Here is a 24,270-nt window from a genome sequence, read left to right as displayed (position 1 = left end):
AGTTAATATTGTGCCATAATTAAACAAACAAATCCAGCATTTTGCAAACAAACTCGATCTGCTTTGCAAAGGAAAACTCGACTCGAAAACAAACAGAAAGCAATGTACAAGTACAAAGGTCAATTTGAGCGAAAATGCAGTGGAGTAACAAATATGTATTGTGTTTTACAAATATAAATAAATGAGCCTAGACAATATTTCACAAATAAATACAAACCATCCTACTAATTAGTAGCCTGGCAAGCCAGACCTACATCAAGATGTTTGGTCTGGCAACTCACCATAGACACGCTCAATCCGAGGGGCGGGATAAACGGCTGTCTTTCAAATTCCCTTGCACGCAATAGGACAGCGCTTCAACCAACCAGAGCGTTTTCCCACCAGCGGAGCTAGTTGATAGATTCAACTTTTGCCATATCTGGCCGGCAAAACTACGAACACATCTTCCTTTTTTTAAGAATGACTTAAAAGTTCTTTGCTCTTTTCTCAAAGAAAAACTTAACTCCAAGTCCTCCAGAGTCGCGGCCAAAGCCGATGAGCAGCCGTCATTCTTTGTTTTCAAGTAGCAGCCAGGGAACCGTCGCAACTCTGTCGTCATATGCTAAGCCCGCCCCGCATACTCTATACGCGACGTGATTGGCCTGACCCAATTTAGGTTTTTGCAGCTCGAAAGTCTATGGAGAGTTGCTAGACTGCCCTGGCTGCAAAATACATTTTGCTGCCGCTAGGGTGCGTCTAGATTTCTAGTCTAACAAATTAGTAAATGTATAAGTAAAAAAGCAACATATAATGGCAGAGCTTTCAGTTGATAGATTCCCCTATCCTAGAGAGAGTGAATTGCTACGAAGTGCTAATCTGTCTAGATATGTAATAAACATTTATCAAAATATCTATTTATAGATAAATTAAGACAGAAACACGCCTGTTCATCGGTCATTTTCCTCAGCTGTAGGCAAAGGCAAGTTTCAAATCAGTGCTTCTCCCGGGAGACTAGCGCTAAATTAATCCCCTAGCTTAGCGCCATCTACTGTTTTAGAAGAGGAAGTTGCTCAACTGCATTTGTGATGAAATCTGCCTGGACACATTTGTGAGAAAATCGAGCCGAGAGATCTCATAAAAAGCCAAGTGTCTCACAATCATAACAGACAGATATGCATTTGTATACACTAGATTTGGTATTTGTTCAAAGGTTACATGCAATTTGTAGGATGGTTTGTATTTATTTGTGAAATATTGTCTAGGCTCATTTATTTATATTTGCAAAACACAATATTTGTTACTCCACTGCATTTTCGCTCAAATTGCTTTCTGTTTGTTTGCGAGTCGAGTTTTCCTTTGCAAACCAGATCGAGTTTGTTTTCAAAATGCTGGATTTGTTTGTTTAATTATGGCACAATATTAACTCCATACCAAAGACCTCACAGATGGAGGAGCAGCAAACTCAGAAGTCTGCCATTCTGCTGGGGGAAAAAAAAACTTTCGGGTTGGCATCAGCTGGAACTCCCAACATGACCAAATGTTTAGGCACAAGAAGTGGACAGGAGAGCTTTTATTTAGATTTTTTTTTAAGAACACTTAAGAAATGTTTTTTGAGCACCAAATCAACATATTTGAATGATTTCTGAGGGATCATGTGAGACTTAAGACTTGAGTAATGATGCTGAAAACTCAGCTTTGCCATCACAGAAATAAATTACTATATAATATTTAAATAGTAAACTGTGGAAGCTTGTTTCTGCCACTGAATAAAAAATAAAAAGGTAATTCTAACTTTTTATCTCGCATTTTTTAGTGCGAGTTATAAAATCGGAATTGTGTGATGTATAGTCGCAATTGTTTTCTTATAAAGTCAGAATTGTCAAAACTGCAAAATATAAATTGCAATTGCGAGGAAAAAGTCAGATTTGCGAGATAAAGTTTTTTGTTTTTAAAGCATTTATCTTTTAAATTGTTTTATTCCTTGGCGGAAACCAAGTTTCCATAGAAAACAGTTATTTTAAATTGTAATAATATTTCACAATATTACTGTTTTGCCATGGTCTTGATCAAATAAATGCAGCCTTGGTGAGCATAAGAGAATACTTAAAACATTTTTTTTTAAAAAGTACAACCCCAAGGTAGTGTGTGTATGTATGTATGCATGTATATTATAAGATTTTTTTTCCTCACTGGAACTGTGTTCTCCAATTCTTGCACGTAATTCAAACTGATATTTCTTGAGGTTGGTTTTATGAGATATAAATAAAAATCTGTTATCATCAGGTTAGAATCAAGGTTTATACTCACTGAGAAAATTGGAAATTTGTACCATGCGTCTGTTTGCCCTTATATCAAAACTCAGTGTCAAGGTTATCATACAAATGTTACCTGCAGCTAAAGTGTACTCGCCAACCTCTCCACCTGCAGACATAAACTCATAATTCTCCTGTCCATGTTAAGATTCTCCCCAGTTCAGCCAATCAATAAAATCCACTGTCATAATTTAGTATAGTGTGCTGGAAATTTTTCTTTTGTTTGATTTATTTAACAAGCTCTATTCATAGAACAGTTTTAGCTCCTGTCAGAATCCCAACTCTTAAATGAACTGTTATTAAATATTGCATTAAATACTGACTATAATAGTTGTTTTTTTTCCTCCTCCCAAAGGCCAGCCAATAATGCATCTGCTAGGTTTGTATTCAGTCATGGATACTTCAGATGACTGTTGTACAGAGGATAAGTTCGAGCCAGGTGGTAGCTTTAAGAGAGATTTTCATTACCAAGTTTGGAAAAGTATGCTGATACTAATAGAGCTGGGAGAAGAGGGCAAATCCAGCCACCTGTTGCACAGACCAGCCGAATGCTTTCGAGAGATATGTGAAGACACGCGGTGCAGACGTCTAGCCCTTTCTCAACATTCTAGAATGTTCTTATATTATTTTTGGACAGTTTTGAAGCCTGTTTAATTTTTTTTTTTTTTTTTTAATTTTTTTTATATAGCACACATAATACAACAGAAGTTGCCCAAGGTGCTTTACAGACAATATAATAAAAATACGTATTAAAAAAAAACTGTACATAGAAACAAGCAATTGAAAGTAAAACATAAGACAAGACAACTATACTATAACACACAAAAAAAAAGGGCCAGGCCACTTCAGACTGCACCCCATGCAACATCTAATAAATGGGTTTTTAACAACGTCTTAAAGACAGCCAACGACTTTGCTGATCTGCTAATTGGTCAACCAAGCGGTTATTCAACATTCAATTTTGATATTTATAGAATTGTATATGTGTCTATAACTCTATATATATACTAGCCTACTGTTGAAAAGTTTGGGGTTGCAGAGATTTTTTTAATGTTTTTTTGAAAAACAGTAATACGGTGAAAAATTATATAATTTTTTTTTCTATTTTAATAAATGTTAGAATGTAATTTATTCCTGTGATGCCAAAACAAAATTTTCAGAAGCCATTGGCCCAATACTCAGTGTCACATGATCCTTCAGATCTTCATCAATATTGAAAGCAGTTGTACTGCTTCATTTTTTGTGTGAAAACCATGATACTTTAAATATTATACTTTGAATATATATATATATATATATATATATATATATTTTTTTTTTTTTAAATGTAAATAATGTGTGTATGTTTGTAACATTCTAAATGTCTTTACTGTCTCTTTTGATGAATAATGCATCTTTGCTGCTTAAAAGTTTTTTTTTTTTTTTTTTTACTAACTTACCCCAAACTACCCCTTATTTTAATGAGAGCAAATTTCTAAAATGAATTGAACATTCATTTTATGTAATATTTGACTCAAAAAAAGTAATTGTGAACAGGAAATAGTTTTGTTAATCAGCCAAGTATAGGCACATAATCTCCAATGCCAACTGTCAGACAATTAATTGGCCTGGTTGATAAATAGGTCTGCCACTGCTTTACTTTTTTGTTTTGTTCTTCATTTGTTTGTTCAGTTGTTTGTTGGTTTGCTCTGTGAATAATATAATCTCAAAAAATCCATACACCCAATCCCCATCTGTGCCTCGTCATCCGGTCTGTGAGGAAAGCTCCACTCTACCCTGTCACCAACCCTGTCCATCTTGCTGATGGAATTTGAATTAACCTCAGAATTGAAACGAAACATTGCCTCTTAACGAGGCTCTTGGCTTTGTTGTCTTAATTGATGTGATGTGACTTAGATAATTGCAGTGTCACATTGTTTAGAGCTGCAGAAGGCAAATTACGTGTCATTGCAGCGAAAGCAACCCTGCGACTTAAATCCCCACTCCCGCCATCCTGCTTTGAGACGGCGGTTCTGCGTGAGCCCTTCTTAATGACGAGGGTGTGTGTTATTGTGTGAAGGCCTGTTATTTTCTGACACCGGCGCAATTTAACACATCACAGCTCATGGTGGATTAAAGCAAAACAGGTCTTTGTGAGCAAATAAAGCCCACCCTGACACCAGCTGTCTACTTAATGACCTCCTCCTTCAGAAGACTGGTCCTCTTTATGCGTCGAGGGTGTTTTGTTTGCACACACTCTTCTTGGAATGACTCCTCTGGTGTGGTACTTTTGAAAATGGTCGCCTAACATCTTTCTCTCGTACTCCTAGGAAGAAGCAGTATTCCTCATTTTCTTTTCTGCTGGTCTTTCTTTAGCACACAGGTTCTCAAACTTCAATAAATCACATCCCTCTCGGAGGAGAGCTACTTCTGAAGGACAACGGGAATTTACGAATAGTGATAGGAAGAAGAGGGTAGAAGGAGTGGGAAAGTGACACTGGACTTGAATTCGCATTCTTGCCACGTCCTCATCACTCTGATTAGATTTAAACAAGTTAAAGTTAGGTGCAGTTCATGTTTCATACAGTTTTAGAAGCAGTCTGCCACAAACAAAACTCTTTTCTCACGAGTCTCAGATGCGGCTCGGTGAAGAGAGTAGCCTGCAACTCTTGTCTGTGTGGAGAGCAGTCTCTGATGAAATCTCTGGCAACCAACCCAAAAACATTATTGTTACAGGAAACAGCCATTAAGAGTCTTAGAATAATTGTGGAAATATAAATGTTTGATTCCTAACATGTTATGCTATGTAATTAGTCAAGTATAAATGAAGATAGTATGTAAATAAATATGTTTTATTCCCTAAGAAATGTCCTAAAAAATTCCTCTTTTTTGTCTTTTTTTTTTTACCATTTAGATTACTTTTTATCAAGGCAAGTCAAGGTTATTTATATAGCACATTTCATACACTATGGCAATTCAAAGTGCTTTACATAGAAAGGAATAAAAATAATCACAAAATAAAAGCAAGGAAAATTAAAACAGTTATTCAAAATGCTTTACATAGAAAGGAATTAAAATCACACTATGAAAGTGCTTTGCATAGAAAATGAGCACAAAATAAAAGCAAGCGAAATTAAAATCATTAAAAGATATAAATGATACAGTTATAAAATGAATTAAAGTAAAATGAATTAAAGTAGTACAAAGATGATACATAGAATAAACTTTTCATCTGGCAAAACACCGGTGTATTAAACTTTATATATTTCAGTCAAATTTTACATTAACATTAAATCACTGCTACAATCTATTTTTCAAAATTAACAGTACTCTGCTTTAGTTAATTCTCACTAATTTTGTCATGCATTTTTCTTGCATTTTTCTCTCTCTCTCTCTCTCTCTCTCTCTCTCTCTCTCTCTCTCTCTCTCTCTCTCTCTGTCTCTATCTCTCTCTCTCTCTCCCTAGACCACTTATCATATCACAGTACTTTTCCTAATGTGGCAGTTCCCATAAAGACAAGTATAAAGGCGGCTTATTTGGCAGCTGGAGTTTGAGCTGTAATTACTCAGTGTACCTTTATGATGCTCCTGTTCGCCAGCTTGACCCCTCACGAGCCTGCAGAAGAATTCATTTTCGTGCCAGTGGAACCATAGTCCCTGTTACCTCATTAAAATCCATCCTAATATGGTACGCATGGATTTACTACAGCATTGTGCAATAGTGGCCGCCTTATATAACAAGCCAAGCCTCGCTCTCTCACTGCTCTCTTTCTTGATTTTTTTATTTTTTTCTGTCTCTCTCCCTTTTCCCACGTGTCACAATGTGCCTCTGGCTCACTCTCAGCTTGATTCATTGTGATTTGCAGTTTGTAAAGACCTCGTATGAGAGGGCAGCCCTGAGTTCACGGGTCTGCAGTGTTGCTTCGCTGTTTCTCTGACAGATGTGATCTTGACCGAGTAGGATCAGACAGCTCCTGTAAAACATCTCTGTTCCCATCCCCACGTTGAACACGTGCGGTCGCGTAAGTTTCCGTATGTGACCCACGGCTGTGAGCTGGTATGTTGATATGGTGGGGCGCATGCCGCAGCTCATGTGCCTGCTGTGCCAAGCTATCACAAGCCATCCTGTCAGTCTCTCTCCATAGGCCACCACTTGTAGCGCAGCGCCCCCAGCTTGTGGCTTCTCTGCCACTGTGCTCAGCTAGTTTGTTGTTCTGGGCGTAGCTAACGTGATTACACAGTAATTAGTGCTTTAATTGCATGCCATTGAATGGAAATTGGCGAGGCTGAAGATTCTGTTTAAAGAAACACATTCTGAAATGTTCACATAGTGGAATGATTTATTATAAACTTTAGCCGTGTTTGATTTGACTTAAATGGAAATGAGAATGTGAGGGATATAATGTACAGTATGTGCCATGAGAGAGTTACCGGGTTCTGACATGAAGTTTGGATTATAATTTTATACAGACAAGGTCAGTAAGAATTTTTTTTCTCTGTTGTCTCATACATATAATTTATTAGACGTCTAATGGTTATACTTATAAACACTGAACAAAATTATAAACGCAACACTTTTGTTTTTACCCCCATTTTTCATGAGCTCAACTCAAAGTTCTAAGACTTTTTCTGTGTACACAAAAGGCCTATTTCTCTCAAATATTGTTCACAAATCTGTCTAAATCTGTGTTAGTGAGTACTTTTCCTTTGCCGAGATAATCCATCCACCTCACAGGTGTGGCATATCAAGATGCTGATCAGACAGCATGATTATTGCACAGGTGTGCCTTAGGCTGGCCACAATAAAAGGCCACTCTAAAATGTGCAGTTTTGCTGTACGCCATCGAATGTGAGCATTTGCCCACTCAAGTCGGTTACGACGACGAACTGCAGTCAGGTCGAGACCCCGATGAGGACGACGAGCATGCAGATGAGCTTCCCTGAGATGGTTTCTGACAGTTTGTGCAGAAATTCTTTGGTTATGCAAACCGATTTTTGCAGCAGCTGTCCGGGTGGCTGGTCTCAGGTGATCTTGGAGGTGAAGATGCTGGATGTGGAGGTCCTGGGCTGGTGTGGTAACACGTGGTCTGCGGTTGTGAGGCCGGTTGGATGTACTGCCAAATTCTCTGAAACGCCTTTGGAGACGGCTTATGGTAGAGAAATGAACATTCAACTCACGGGCAACAGCTCTGGTGGACATTCCTGCAGTCAGCATGAATGAATATGTTTGGGATGCTCTGGATCGGTGTATACAACAGCATGTTCCAGCAACTTCACACAGCCATTGAAGAGGAGTGGACCAACATTCCACAGCCTATTATTTATTCTGGAGCCTTATATTCTTTTTTTATCTTTTTTTTTTATCCTGCTGGCTAAGATTTGTGGGTATTTTTGGCTGTAGACTTGATTAACCCTCATCTACTCACTGAAGAGTCCTTAAAGGTGCTGTATGTAAGTTTGTTACTGTACTAAAGCATAAAAATACCATAATATGTTTGCAGATATTTAGGAAACATGCAGAGTTCACATGCTCGTTTCTCTGAAAAACACTTCTACAGCAAGTTATTTTACTTTGAAATGTGCGTTCCGTGTCGGAATGTCCGTTTTTGTTTTGGTCCGCACGTTACCAATTTACCCAATAGTATTTCGCCTCCACAGGTTGCCAGTTGGCAGAAAACACAGCATATTACAGCCATGGAAGCCAGAAAAAACGGGGGAAAACAACTCTCTCCAATATTTAGAATTTGGACTGCAATATCCATTTCAACCGCTAGCTGTCAATCTTACATACTGCACCTTTAAGGCAGATGCTAGGGGAATCTCTCAGTGGTCACTCTGTCGACACTGGATGCTTGTTATCTCTGCATGCGTGTTAATCACAGCGAGTGTGTCTTGCTGCGAAGTGGGGCGTGAGGGAACGTAATTGACAGATTGATATTTCATTCCTCCATTGTTTAGCCACACAGCCTCCTCACTCACACACATGGACTCCCTCTTGCCTTTCAGGTGTTGATTAAAATGTTTCCAGCTCCCTCCCCTCTTCCACTGAACACAATCATGTGCATCTGTGATAAGAGCTTTAAGGTATCATGAAAAACAGACTCTTGGAATCCAACAGCCAAAATCTAAAATTAACACTCCCCAAGTGCCAGATGCAAGTAAAAATTGGCTTTGGTTAGAGAATTTACTCAATTTGCCGGAAACTTTCTAAGGAACTACAATTAGGGATGTCCCGAGCTGATCTCAGGGTTCAGTATCGGGGCCGATTAAGCTTTTTTTTTTAACTGTTCGTATCTGCTATCCTAAGCCCAATTCTTTATTTGACCTCAGCTGTCATGCAGGTGTCATACAGTACCACCATTAAAAGGAAGTAGCTCAATGTGCGTGCATGACGCAATGAGGTTTGTTCTAGTACACCACGCACACATTCGAGCTTCCGTGTTTAGCATGAGATAGAATTAGATAGTGCACTTTTGTAACAAATCACTCAAAAGTAATTTATTTTTATCTACCATCAGACTATCTGAGACGTCGTTGTCATAACACGTTGCTTGCTGCTTCGAACTTGACTGACAGACTGCATTCTGACACCGCGAGCTTCATGCTTTCTAAATCCACTTTTTTTTATTATTTTTTTGTTGCAATTCTTCTTCTTATCGTACATATAAAATATATTTTAAAATGTAATTTATTCCTCTGATGACAAAGCAGAATTTTCATCAGTAATTATTCCAGACTTCAGTGTCACATGATTCTTCAGAATTCATTCTGATATGCAGATTTGGTGCTTATAAAACATTTCTTATCATCAATGTTGAAAACTGCTTTTTGTGTAAACTATGACAAACTTTGCTATAGTGATTGTTTTGAACGAGTATTAACTTAGACATTATTAAAAACATTATTTTAGCTAAAGTATTTGTATAAATACTTTGTGCCTTTTACCCCATGTGTGGGGCAAAAGACCTACCTTGCGACCTCTTACGTTTATAAGATTTTTAAGCAAACAAACCACTTTTATGAATCATTTTCACACAAAATCTGTTGCTCCGTCAATGTTCAATAAAAAACATGTATATTTTTTTCTGTCATAATATATGTGAGTAGTGAAAAAGCAGATTTTTCTTAGGGTGTGCCTTCAGCCCCGTTGTACCCTACATGTGCAGATGTCTGTGTGAGAAGTTCAGAAAGGCTTTTTGAGGCTATACGTCAAGTGATTGTGATAAGGTAATCAACACTTCCCTCTTACTTCCCTCCTGACAAGTTTTGAAGTAGTAATTACAGTGCGATTTGCTCAAAAGTGATTGGTTGGAAAAAAAGATGGGTGTCTTGGGCAATGTCACATTTCTTTCCTTTTTTTAAACTAGCACAACAAAAAGTAGAGCAAAAGATTCACAACTGGTATGTTATTGGTGTTTTAGCTGTGCTTTTTTTATTCTCATGGTGCCACAGAAAATGGTGTTTGGCTGTGCAATCTGGTCATTTCATTAATGCCTAAAAGTTCCTAACATACAAGCTAAATTGTACAGTCAAAATTCACAGTGAAAATTAATTATGTTCTATAGCAATTATCTTCTGCAGTGAAACCTACAGTACAGTCCTGGTAAATACAATTATTCCGACATGACTCCAGGCTGGCTGCATATGAACGTCATTTACATATGCAACATAAACCTCTCCTATGACCATGACTGCATACAAACATTGTGTGGACTCAAACCATATTACTCAAGGCTTTATTTTGATATTTTCTTGTATCTTGTAACAACGGACAAGCAGCCTTGATGTGTTGTGTGTTCAAATTGAATCTTGTGTATCCTCAGGGCTTGCCATCGTGAATTTGGGTGTAGTCGAAGATTTTAAACGTTTTTATTTGCTAATGTACAAAATCGTAACGAAGAAAGAGAAGTGTGAAGGATCTTGAAACTCTTTCAAATAATATCTTCCTCTACATTCCTGGATTTGAGTGTGTGTGTGTGTGTGTGTGTCCAGGGTTGTGCTTTTGAAAAAGTATTAAATAAGCTCATTTCCTTCAGGCCAAACAAACTAAACTGATCTAACGTTCACCAAAGCAGTAGGGGTGCAAAATTAAATAGGTAATATAATGAGTTATGGTAATCGCACCAACTTCACACACTGCCGAATTTAATCAGTTAGTTTGCGCAATTATTCCACCCCAGCATTATTATGTGGAGAGAATCTTTTTCAGAGCGCTGGCTTTTCTTTGCGGTGAAACACTTTTAAATGGCGCACATTTCGATAAGGGTGATATTTCATCTCGTTGTCATTCTCAAACTATAATCTTGGCTAATACGTTTTTTTTAGAACTTTTCTTTTGGTTTTGAAAAATACTAAAGTTTCAGTCTGAAAGCAATATGTAGCTGAGGTTGGTTTTATCAGTTACAGGAATAGTCTGATACAGCAGGCTTTCCTTAGGCTCATTGGTGGCTTGGATTGAAAATTCATTTTTCTCTCAGGATATGTGATAAATAAGCACACAGCTGATGTGAATCAATTTTTGACAGTCCGCTACTCTGCTTTTTCTAAAGAAATTCAGGCAATGGAAGTTCTTACTGGTTATGTAACTTTAAAAAGTCTCATTCCGGCCCCAGCACTTCAGCATCCTGTACTGCGAAATAGAATCTCTTTCTTTCTTTCTTTCTTTCTTTCTTTCTTTCTTTCTTTCTTTCTTTCTTTCTTTCTTTCTTTCTTTCTTTCTTTCAATTATATTAAGTATTTTATTATATATTATTTTTAGTGCTGTCACTATAAATCACTAATCGCTAAACACGATTAATCGCATCTAAAATAAAAGTTTGTGGTTATATAATAAATGTGTGTAATATATATAATATATATATATAATAAATATATATACAGGGCTTTACAAATGCGGGTGGATTTCAGCAGTGGCGTGTAACACAGTTATATGAACGATATAAATTATACAAACACAAACTTTTATGTTAGATGCGATTAATCACGATGAATCGATCAGACTTGGATTATAAAAAACCTCAGTTGCTCTCGTGTAGCCAGTAACTATACAGTACGTGATATTATAACAGGAAATATTACTTAGATTTTACTGCCGTTATCAAGGTAACTTTTCCATTTGTAGTGTGTTTCAGACGGTCACAAATGAGATAGTAATTCCCTGCTTTCTTCTGAATGCTCACTTAAAGTTCTCTTTCCTTTGGAGCGAGGAGGCCGCCATAGCAATCCTCACTTTCATGTAATTCTTACATGGATGTTGATCTAGGAATGTGTCCGTAAGTGCATGGAAACGGCATCCGAAACACAACCTATGCTAGTGAGCAACTGTAATGGTTGTAAATATAGTCACACCTATGTCTAAAGATTTTGATAAAATGATGTGGCAAATCTCTTTTAAGACGACTCACTTTCTCTCATTAATCATTACTATTCTGTTCTCTCTGTCTGGTCGCTTTCTCATCCTGAGTCTAAACACGTACAGCTCGCACGACTACTGACATTCACTCTAGCCCTCTCAACCTCTCTCTTTCCTTCTCTCTCCTCTCTCTGTTTTCAGTCCCCAAGGACATCTCACACATCATATTTGTAGCAAAATATTAAATTTTTTAGTCTCGAATAATTACAAAAGCTGAAGTGGAGAGGCCCTGAATGAGGTGGAATGAATGAAACCATGATTGAACAAGAATGGAAAAAGGTACATTGTGAGGAAATTCAATACAAGGACCGCCATGTTGGAATACAAGGACCACACGTCATGAAGCAGCGCAATTCAGGCTGAAAGGGAATGAAATATAATTTTTTCCAACACGTTTATCTCATTACTTTGGTTTGTAGCTAAAAGGTCAGCGGCGAAATTCGGCAAGAGGCCGTGAATTGTAAAGGAGGTTAAAGCTGATTCGGACCAACCTTTTCCATCAAAGGGAAGAGCAAATTGCAAGTTGTTTTAAAGACCTCCTGACAGGCAAGTACGGAGCACAGCATTCAGTTGACCAGAGATGACAGAAAGAAAGAGATGGTAGTGAGAGAGGAAGAGAAGAGGAATGACATTAACATCATAACAAGTCTGTCTGAGAAAGAGCAAGAGGGAGCGTGACAGTTAGCCAGTTAGATGTTCCTCCATAGACCAGACCAGTTGGTACAATATGTCAAAACTACTGGTACTTCATACTAAGTCACTACTGAATTAAATACATAAATAAATAAAGATACCAAGTTAATGTTGTTGTTTTAATTCATTTTAATAAATACAACTTAATAATTAAAAACTTAGTAACTGTAGGATGAAGTTAATGTGATATGTAAGGGATAATGTATAGCGAGGCGGTTGTTATAGCGAATAATCCCGACAGTCTTGAATCAGCCTGAAGGGGTTGTTATTCGCTATAATAACTGCCTCGCTATACATTATCACACTTATTACATGGCTACCTACAAAATAAATAAATAATTTGACACAAATTATTGATTTAAAAGGGAGTTTATTGATTTAAAAACGACTGTATTGCTTCCGCTGAAGAAAATTGTCCGTTCCGCATCCATAGCAACGCTCTGTTTTTCATGGCAACAGTGTGATATACTTCGCAGCGGTCTGTTATCAAGAAATAACAGACCGCATTCTACATTGGAATTTTAACCAAGCCATGTCATAAAAAAAGATATTGTAGTTGTGAGACAGTTAATGAGATATAAAGTGACATTGTGATATTTAAATTCACGATTACAGGAAATTAAGTTGTAATTTTGAGATCACAATTGTGACTATAAATATTCGCAAATGCCAGATTTAAAGTTGCAATTCTTGGACATAATGTCACAAATAAGAGAAAAGGTCACAAAAGTGATGTATAGTAGCAATTATGAGAAATCGTCGCAATTGTGAGATATTTGAAATTATGAGAAATAAAGCTGCAGTTATGAGAATAGTATCAAATGTAAGATTTAATAGCAATTTTGAGAAATACGTAAAGTTGCAGTTGCAAGAAATAGTAATTATTGTGAGATTACCTTTTTACACTGAAGCAGAAAAGGCTTACATAATTCACTGTAATAATTAAAACCTGTTAACTGTCACGGGCCCACCGGTGGGCCCAAATCCATTACATATTTAAAACAATAATATCCTATACTAAACCTAAACTAATCTTGACAAACTATATATCATTTGAAAGCTTACAATCTCTAGTTTTCATATTTGGTGACTGATTTTCAAAATAAATTACAGAGGAGCCGTAATTTATCAATTTGCATCAAGAATATTTTCATATTCCTAAGGCGTGTTCAGACCTTTATTTTGAAATAGCAATGAACATTTTTATGTGTTTCTTAGAGGTTGAATTCATATCAAAATCTGCCAAACTTCCCATATTACTTCTGAATAGAATGTCTACTTCATAAATTGTATGAAAATTGTGGAAATAATGGTTCAGATCACCACATATGGAAATGGAGGCGCCCTTATATGGGCAGCAATGGAGTCTGGTTGTCACCTAGTGAAAAAGTTTGGTACTGCGCCCAAACAAAATCTTACTGAAAGCTCATTTTTTGAGATATCAACCTAAATTTTGAAACACAACTTGTTCAGAATTTTGCCTTTGATTTTTTTGCAGTTTTAGAGTCGCCCAGGTTTTAAAAATATATATTTTATATAAAATATGAATAATTAATTTTTTTACATTGTACATTTCCATAAACTCAAACTTCTATAACTTTTTTCCTGTTTCACTTTCTTAATTTATTTCACTTCTACAAAAATCTGCCAAATGTCTTCTTTAAAACAAGACCAATTGTACGTCTATACTCCAAAGCATTCTTTAATTACAACCATTTAAGTTCGAAATGTGCATTTTAACGTCTACTCAAAAAAAGGGGGGTGACAGTTAACAGGTTAAAGGAGTGTGTTCAGTAGCATCTTCATTGCTATTGAATATTTCGTGGTATATATATCGTTATTGATAATCATACAATTGACTGGTATTCACTATTGAAAATTCTTATCATGACAATCCTAGTGACAAACCCCTTTCAGCAGCCTGCCGACTTAACGTTTCCTTCCGAGAGGAAGTCGAGTGTGTGCGTGCTCATGTGAAGGATGCGTCTTTGGCATATGTGTTCTATCAGCTCCCATGGACACGTTACAGCTGCTTGACTATAGTCTCGCAAACCAGAGCTGAGGGGACAGGCGGTATCCCACTACATCAGACATCTCACACACACACACATACACACAAATCACAGCCACATCTCTGTTTCCAAGGAGACACGGGTCCTGCTAGGAGGCGAGATGCTGTAGTAAATAGCGGAGACAGAGTCTTATAGAGGTGAAGTGCTACGAAAGCGTCAGAGACCTGCACAGAGCTTGAGACTCACCTTCTGTCTCGCTCTAATTAAACGCAAGCGTCAGTTATAAGGCTGCCGGTTGAGCCTGGTTTTAATTGTCCTAGCTGCAGTGGAGGACGTATGGCATAATAACAAGACTTCTGTTTCTGTGGGGACATGGTGAATTGACACAGCATTTAGAGCAATTCAACTTAGACTTGTTAAAATGCGTTTTGGGCCAGAGCAAGTTAGCTAGCACTTGTGTTCTGACACATTGAGCTATCTGAGCATATGAGCGAATCTGGTTCGCGACATTTTCCAATCCCATTCCACCTCATAAAATTATGTTTTTGCCAGTATGTGCCCGAATTTTTCTGTTTAATTGCTTCTTGAAGGACGTCTGGTTTTTCGTTCTGCTCTACATTTCCCTATGAATCAGTAGGCCTATATTACATTTAGTTGATTGCAAAGGTCTTGATTCACTAAACATTGTGAAATTGATGACTCACTTACCTGAAATATGATTATGTGGTCACGTGTCACATTTGCTATGTCTTCTGTCTTCTGGTCTACAGTGAATACTTGCACTGACATTGCTTTTTACAATAAATAATTTATATACTACTACATTACTATTTGCACTTCTTATGCTTTTTCGGACATTACTTTGCATGTAGTGAAATAAACATAGCTGTTTGTTATTCTCTTCCAAAAGAAAGAACGTTTGAACTGCCTGAAACGAGTCATGGTTTTGTAAGATATTTGCATAATGGTCTATGGTCTGGGCCAATCAGAGCAGAGTATGCTCTCAGAAAGGAGGGGTTTAGAGAGACCGAATCCTTTATTGAACTGTTTCAGACACTCTGAGAAAGAAAGAGGTAATACTGCTATGTATATTAGAGAAAATGTACTTTTTTTTTTAAAATCTTGGATCCATGTAAACCTATTATAGGAGACCTCAAAAGCAAAATTTGGAATCTCAAAATTAGCATAAAAGGGACACTTTAATATTTCTTCATTTTTTAATATATTTTTAACAACTTGAGAAATTGAACAAGTCATTTCTTGGTAGCTAATATTTTAGATCTTATTACAGAGCAGATTTGAGTTGTGGACTTGTTTAATGTGTGTAAATGCGCTGGTTTGGAGCTGAGTGTGTGTTGCTTCAAGTCTGCAACAGCCCTCTACTGCAAAGACACTGGCATTGTGGGAGATTTGAGCAGATTCAGGGGTCTGGAATTGTTGCCTCAGCCTAAAGGGGTTTGATTTGAAAGATTGTGTCCATCACAGACAATCATAACACTCCCAGAGAGGGACGTGGAGAATGTGCAGTGAAGAGATTCTGCCACACTTCACTCTGAACAATGAAATCTCAGAAGACTCGGCGTTTGTGTGTGGACATCCGACTGTGTGTATGTGCCGACGGAGGGCACAGAGCAAATTGAAATAATTGGCCGCTTACTCTCTTTCTGGTGACCTTTTGGAGCTGATTGATCGCGGCCATTTTGTAATCGATATTTAAAGAATGTATGTCTCTATGCATAATTGTGATCTAATTTGCATTCATTCACAATATGCCATTCTCTGCTTTTCTTTAGCATCCGTGAGGTTTACACAGCAGGTGCAGTTGTGGATCGTCTGCTGATAGAACTCACCGTCATATCCTCCTCCTCTTCTCTGTGTGAGGATAATGCTGATGTTCAAGATCGAACGTCTCAGTTGAAGCGCTCGTGTTACTGCTGTCAGAGGCAGACGTTTGTTCTGTTGAAGGTCGTTTTTGCAGTGACCTGTACAATTTGACACCCAACTTTCATTTAACTCTGACAGTTCCCTGTCGGCACTAGTCTTCTAGTCACAGTGATTAACTGTAATGATAATGGAAGCAATTGTGCCCTTAAATTAGCATTGTTTTAATCATCATTGGGTCGTCTTGCTGTGATTGAAGCGATGCGGTACACACTGGCAGGCTTCCTTTTGACAAGGAGAATTGGCTCCAGCTTTCCCCGCTGTGTGTCTTTTTGTAGACAACATTTGAAGATCTCTTCAGAGAGCGCTCAGTCAGTGCAGAAATTGTGTTGCCTACTCATTTCATGGCCGTCACCCCAGCTGCACCCTTGCTGCTTTTTAGTCATGGACATGGAACATACACACAATTTTTATTTCTGATGTTGTTGATGATCTGAGCATGTTTATGGTTGGCTCATAAACTTTTCAGAAATCCATATGCAGAGAAACACATGGTGTGATAGATGTGTGAAAACACTGCCCCCTACTGGTCACGTTAAATCATTTGGACTCACATCAACCAGACAGTTATCTAATGTTAAAATGCATTAGTTCATGTATAGATTTCTTAAATATTCAGTCAGACTTGCAATATTTACATTTATACCTTTGGCCGATGCTTTTATTCAAAGCAAGTTGCATTGCATTCAGGGTATGTATTTGAAAAATAGTTTTATATTCCATTATTAAATGGAATATTCCATTATTTATTCCATCGTCTTTATTTGGCATTTTATTTATTGTGCGTTATTATGGCTCATGTATTTCAGTCTGTTGTTGTTTGTTTGGACTGTTGTTGGCAGCATGCATGGCTCTCTTCCAGAGGAGGGAGACAGTGTATTAGAAGAGCCAAGATGCTTTCGAGTTCCTCATATACAGACACACTATTACATCTCATCCGCACACTGATCCAGGAACAGATATTTGACACGATATTGTACAGGTCTGTCTAAACCTCTGCCATCATCCCTTTAAAATGAGTCCTGGATCACGCAAGTTATAATTCAATTCTGTCCAAGCCCCCCCCGTGTCTCAGTTGTCTGTCCCCTGCAGCGACTTCAGTTCTCTTCTTCTCTCTTTATCTTCCTCTCTTTCTTTCCCTCTGCACATCTGGGGTTTAATGTGCGTTCATTATTCATACACACAGTCTGAGTGATCCTCTGAGCGGAGAGCAGAGCTGAAGACTGAGCGTGACTCTTAAGTGAGTCGGAGAGATGTGAGGCATGCAAATAGATCTCCCATATGTTTCACTCTCATTCCCTCTTCCAGATGATGAGGTGTCAGGTGTTCTCTGCCTTGTCACCGACTCATGAGCGCATGTGTGCACGCATGTATACGGTGCACACAGTCATGGAAAGCTGTTGACGTGTATATTTCAGGCTGAATTCCTCATGATGAGCTGATTTCAACTGCAAGGATTTATGTTAGTGTGAACTTGAACTGAATTGGAACTGAAATTTGCTGGATTGTCAGAAAGAAGAATTTATGCTGTGTTCATGGCATGTCATAATAATTACAGTAGTCTCGAGATGACAACACGTGACATTCTATGTGGAGCTGTTTGCGTCCTCGGACTTGGAATTACACGTTTATATGGCAACAGTATCAACACCTAAATGAATCTGCTGCAGTCAGGTGGTTCAGAAAATCCATCCATCCATCCATCCATCCATCCATCCATCCATCCATCCATCCATCCATCCATCCATCCATCCATCCATCCATCCATCCATCCATCCATCCATCCATCCATCCATCCATCCATCCATCCATCCATCCATCCATCCATCCATCCATCCATCCATCCATCCATCCATCCATCCATCCATCCATCCATCCATCCATCCATCCATCCATCCATCCATCTTGAATTTCAAATGATTCTTCTTCCTTCATAATTCAAACTGCAGTTCTGTTTTCCACTGTACCTCAATTTAAACAGAAGTTCGATTCAGCTAATTGAATTTAAAAAGCAATCCTCAATTCAATTTGGACAGTTGGCGCACAACTCAAGTTCAAGTTCACCTCATGAAGACTTCTTTATCAGTTCTGTCTCATGAATATGTGTACCTCAATTCTGTCTCTGCAAATCTCTCCAATGTATCAAGCCCCTGCCTCCCCCTGGTTTTCATCCCCTCAGCAAATCAATAAATCATTCCTCCGTAATAGATGTTCAGTTGTAAGTAATCTTTTCTCCCTTGGTGCTGTATTGTTAGCGAACAGCTCAAGGCTAGCAGAGATTAGCCTGCTTCAGCTCCTCAGACAAGAGCCTCAGAGAGCAGAGGCAGAATATCACCGAAAGAGATTCTCAGCACGGCCCTTTCAGCCAAGGCTAATTTCTGATCACAAGTAGTTGACTGAGTGAATAAGTCTGGGGGCAGGCCTCTTTGAAACCGCCTTACACGCACACTCACTCACTCGCACTTTTCAGCCATCCTCTCCAGGCGAGTGAATGAGTGCTATTTCCAGGAATCAAAGTGGGATCAGAGATAGAGCACTTGTGAGATGTTTTGCTCCCTCTGTACTTCACCTCAGGATGCATGTTTGTGTTTACCAAGTTTGCAGTAGAGATGTGAGTTGGGATGGTTGATTAGTCATCCAACAATGATGTTGACTAGTTCATCTGAAATGTCACCAAGGTAATGTTATTTAGATGGCTAACATACAGTAGACAATGTTTTGTTAGATAAAAAATAAAAAAAGATTGATGGTAGTCTTAATACAGTTGATAATATCAATAATAATGACAAACTAATCAGTAATATTTTGCATTAATATTTCATAGATAAGTAGCATTTTGTTGCATATTCTCTTTTGTATTAATATGATAACAAATACACATTTTATATTTATCGTAATGTATATATTTCATGCTTATATGCTCGTAATGCGGAGCCCCTAAAGGGACCTTTGCAAAAATAAAAATATACAGACTTTCACGTGCTCAAGAGAACGTACTTGTATGCCATTCAAAAGTTTGGGATCGGTAAGATATTTTAATGTCTCTTATATTCACCAAGGCTGTTTTTTTTTTTTTTATCGAAATCCAGTAAAAACAGTAATATTGTGAAATATATATATATTTTTTAAGTATTTGCTTTGAGTTGTTGATCAAGAAACATTTCTTATTGTTATCAGTGTTGTGCTGCTTAATATTTTGTGGAAACCGTGATGCATTCTTTTTTTTAGAATACTTTGATAAATTGAAAGTTCAAAAGAACAGCATTTATTTGAAACAAATCTTTTGTAACAATTTAAACGTCTTGACTACACCAGCAGAACATAAAAAAGCGTAAAATATTATATATATATATACATTTTTTTTTTAAATGATCACTTTTAAAAATGCTCTCATTCTGCATTTTGCCCAGCTGTTGTTGAATGCAAGAACATGAATGTCCCCAAACTGCTTAGATGAACCTTGAAACCAGCCTACTGTAATAATGCAAGGATGTTTTCCACAACCCACAGACTAGTTGATCTTGAATAGTTTTGCACATCCCTGGTTTGTATAGCATGTTGTTTGATTTTTTGCATATGCATCTGTTACTATGTCAAATTATTGAGCTCACTATATTGATGAGAGATCCAGTAGTTGGTTTGGGCTCTGAGCGGACTGCCAATGCTTGTCCTTTTTATATCTCATACAATATGCATTACATGTGTAATGCATTCCTCTAAATGTATATATGAAGCTTCGTGGGTGATATCGATTTGATTTGTTTTAGGTATTTGTGAATGATCATTAACATTGCATAAGCATGCAAATTTAATGCACATCATTTTCAGCATCTCTTGACAGCTACATCAAATCTGGTGTCCCTGATGGATGCACCTCCAGCTTTACTTCCCCACCTCTGTCCATCATCTCTATACATGCATGAACAACACCAGTCCCAAAAGTCCTCGGTCTCATGCTTGCCACCAAGGCTCCATAATGAGCGTGTTTGCGTGGAGGTGTACAGCCTCATTACTGTGCTTTTTCCTACCCCTGTAAAGATCTGATCCCACAATGCAATGCTCCTTCGGGAGATTAAATCAGCATAACAAAGGCCCCGACCTTGTTATATCAGAGGTGGAGATGTTTCCAAAGCCCCTCTCCGTGTTAAGTGCTATGTCAGCTTGTGGAGGTATTAAGGTGTGTGGGAGCCGGTTAAGTCTCCTGGTGCATGTTGGGAACGTGTTTTATCTGACAGGTATTGTTATGGTAACTGGTAATGTGCATGTGCCATGGCATTGTTGTTACCAGGTGACAGGTACATGCAGGAGGGTCCCAGCGGGACAGGAGAGGTTGTCTGTTGAGACATCCCACAAAAAAGGGTAAAACTGTCAGCTCCCAAATGTGCGCTCAACCTGTAATATTAGAGATCAAAAGTAGAAAAAAATAATAGTAATATCACATCTAGCGGTTTTGTATTACAGACATGGACCAGCAATAAAAAAAAAATAAAAAAAATTTAATTCAGGCCCAGAGATTTTATAAAAGTTAAGATGGCACCCAACAACTTTATATTAGGGACATAGAACAACAATTGTTAAATTAAAAAAAAAAAAAATTATGTTAGGGATGTAGACCAACAATTATAAACAAACCTAATTGGGCTAACCAATATTTATATTTGTATACCAACAATTAAAAAAATGTAAATCCCAGCTAGCAGTTTCACATTAAAGACGTAAAAAAAGGAACAAAATAAATAAATCAGGCCCAGCTATTTTATATTAGAGAGCAACAATTAAAAAATTTTTTAATATATATATATTTTTAAATCACAGTTAGTTATTTTAAATTAGGGACTTAGTCCAAAAATTTTAAAGTTTAAATTGGCCAAGCAATTTTATATTAATGATGTAGACCAACAATTAACAAAAAAATCTAATCACAGCCAGTTATTTTAAATTAGGAACTTAGACCAACAATTAAAAAAGTGTTAAAATGTACCCAGGGATTTAATATAAGAATTGTAGCGCATAAATGATGTAGACCAGCAATAAAAAAATATATAATCGGCCAAGCAATTTTATATTAGAGCCATAGACAAACAATAAAAAAATTCAAATCATGACCGGTGATTTTATATTAGAGACACAATTGAAACATTTTAAACATTTTATTTGGGCACAGCAATTTTATATAGAGATATAGACCAACAATTAACAACTTTAAAGCACTGCCAGCGATTTTAGATTAAAGACGCCGACTGGTAATTAAAACATTTCTTGAATCAAGAGGTGTTTCCTCCCTCCCAGCATAATTAAGTCTTCAGCTTGCCTGTACTCATAATCTTTTGTTAGTTCTTAATGAATCCGTTTGTGTCATTAGGGATGCTCCACGTTCGTTCTGATTGGTCCAGCCTCACAAACAGAATCTGTTACTATAGCAACCACTGTGCCAACTAGGTCTCTGGCTCCCTGAACCATACTACAGTCCAGGATTGAAGAGATCAGAGACGTAAACAAAAACAAATCAAACGCAGGATGGGTTCAGAAGTGCCTATTGCATGATTCATTTCCAGTAATAAAATGATCACCTTTTGATCCATCACATGAAAATGAATGTGTGAATCTCTGAATCTCATAGGAAACATCACTGATGAGATGTACGTGTGTATGTGTATGTGTGTGTGTAATGCACATTACATCACACACTCCGTGAGGTCTGCCGCCCCGCTGAGGCTACGCTTGAATGAGTCGAGCACTTCTGCGAGTGTTTGAGAGGAAAGAGGTGTGTGTGTGAGACTGAAGCTTAGTTTGCCGCGCACAACAGACTCCCAGAGACACAGCGACTTCATGGCTTATCATCGCTACCACTTGTGAGTACATGTTTGAATTGTGCATGTGAGTGTGTGTAATCGTGCCAGGACTCATTTGAGATGAGGGGAATATTGAGCTTTGCATTTGTTTTGATGTGAAACAACAGATATTATTAACCTCAGCATTGCATTCAGTATTGTGCGATCACATGAGCGTGATGTCAAATAAATGAAGGAGAGCGTTTTTGACAGCGCACAGATCTTGTTATTCCACCCGTGTCTGTGGGGTAAGACCCCGTTTTAATTTCATACATGACAACTTGACTGCTGCAGTAGCTTGACGCTTCATTTAACATTTTTAAAAAGCCATCAAAACATACGAGGAGCAAATCTTGGGTCACGCATTTTGATGTCTGGCGTAGAGAGTTAATGGACTGTTTGAGGCAGGCACGTTCAGCATGTTCTGCGAGTTTGCCGCAGGCTGTGTCTCTCTAAGCCGAGGGCAGAGGGATAAGGTTGGCTCTCTACCCTGAGATATCTCTCGCACGCAGACTGAAAACAAAGTGGACAGTGTTTGCGTAGCTCTGGTGATGTCACGGCGAGACTATTTTTAGAAACGGTATAAGACCGTCTGTATTGAGCGTACCGCTGTTTGTCAAGCTGAATGAGCATGCCCTCTCTCCGGGATACAAGATGCACTCTTGTTTTGGGTTTTTTCTTTGGCACAAACATACACTTAAATGTTCTGAAGAAATAGTTTGATATTTGTAGTTTAAATTACATCAGTGATAATAAGGTCATTTTAATCTTGTTAAGGAGTAAAATATTATCTGTCTGTCTGTCTGTCTTTATTGTTAATAAATTATCTATTTGTTAATATTTATCTTTGTTGTTAATAAGCTCATTTGATGGATGGATGGATGGATGGATGAATGGATGGATGGATGCCTATGTCTGTCTGTCTGTCTTCATTGTTCATAAACTATCTATCTTTATTGTTAATATTTATCTTTATTGTTAATAAGGTAATTTCATAGATAGATGTTTGTGTGTTCAAATTGGGATTTATCAAGCGAGTAAAAAGACTGTCAACAAGCCTCATTCTCAGCTGGGATGTTGCATAATGCAATGGTCCATGTCTCCATCTGCCCCTGAGCTCTGTCCGCCTGCACATCTTCCCCTGCCGCCCGCTGTGCCTCGTCCCAGGGGGGAGGGAGGGACCAAAGGGAATTGGGACAGCCTTTCGATGTCATGTGACCCTCCCTCAAGGTCACCCTGGTCACACGTTACACCTCTAGAGCGGACCATGACTAATCACACTTTCTCTCTCTTTCTCTCTCTATTGGACAAGTATAGATCGTGCTCCCCAGACCACAATTAGAACTAACTAGAACTTTTTTGTGTGTGTGTGTGAATGTGATTTGGATGTGTTTTTAGAGCTCGGTGGCAGTAGTCGTGTCAGTGACAGTAATGGGAGGTGGCGTAGTGCCATGCCTCTCAGGAGGAAGGCTTTCACATTAGCCTGCCAGCGAGAGCCAGACTCCAGCTCTGAGGTCAGGCGAGCAGGATTCAGCGTGGCGGCACAGCATTATTCTGTCACTCAGTGCACTGATGTGCTTCTAACCTCATTTAACTCTTAGTTTAGGTGTGACACATTTTGTGATGAAGTGTCATAGGTTGTTGAGATATATGCAAATTTTGCAACCTAATTGTTGCCATGGTTATCATAATGATAAAACATCACAATTTATAGTATTAATCCCCTGTACTTCATACACACATACATCAAATTTATAGAATTTATTAATGCAGAATTTAACTAATAAATAAACTTGGCACTTGAGACTCGAAATGTCTATTTTATAATATCTCTTATATGAATTACATTACATAATAAAAAAAAAAATATATATATATACATCTCAAATATACATCTCAAATAATACATGATAAAACAATAAATTTTTATTAAAATAATAAATTATTCATCAGCAAATCTTTGGAAAAGTACCCTTGATCCTAATAAATCATTATAAATAGAATATGAAATATTTAGATTATCTAAAACATTAAATGCTTAGTTGATAGAAGCTGTCATGTATTGTATGTGCAATCTTTAATATGATAGAAAATAGTTAATTAATTAGTCA

At 37.7% G+C, this 24,270-nt stretch overlaps 1 protein-coding gene across 6 annotated transcripts in view; it reads left to right on the top strand.

Moving 5' to 3' along the window:
• iqsec1b (IQ motif and Sec7 domain ArfGEF 1b) overlaps window positions 1–24,270 on the top strand; it is a 176,471-nt gene that overhangs the window by 78,084 nt on the left and 74,117 nt on the right. For 2 of the 6 annotated variants that reach the window (XM_084395307.1, XM_084395315.1), the window contains exon 1: window positions 22,037–22,180. The exons of the other annotated variants lie outside the window; for them this stretch is intronic. In XM_084395307.1, coding sequence (XP_084251433.1) covers window positions 22,158–22,180 — 23 coding nt within the window. In that variant the 5' untranslated portion in view covers window positions 22,037–22,157. Of the gene's footprint in view, window positions 1–22,036; window positions 22,181–24,270 lie in introns of those variants that run through there. 6 annotated transcript variants of the gene reach the window in all.

This window comes from Rutilus rutilus, assembly GCF_951802725.1.
Source record: "Rutilus rutilus genome assembly, chromosome: 22".
In the NCBI taxonomy this organism is placed as follows: domain Eukaryota; kingdom Metazoa; phylum Chordata; class Actinopteri; order Cypriniformes; family Leuciscidae; genus Rutilus; species Rutilus rutilus.
Note: the sequence above shows the minus strand (reverse complement) of the source record. Positions and strands in the feature narration are given on the sequence as shown.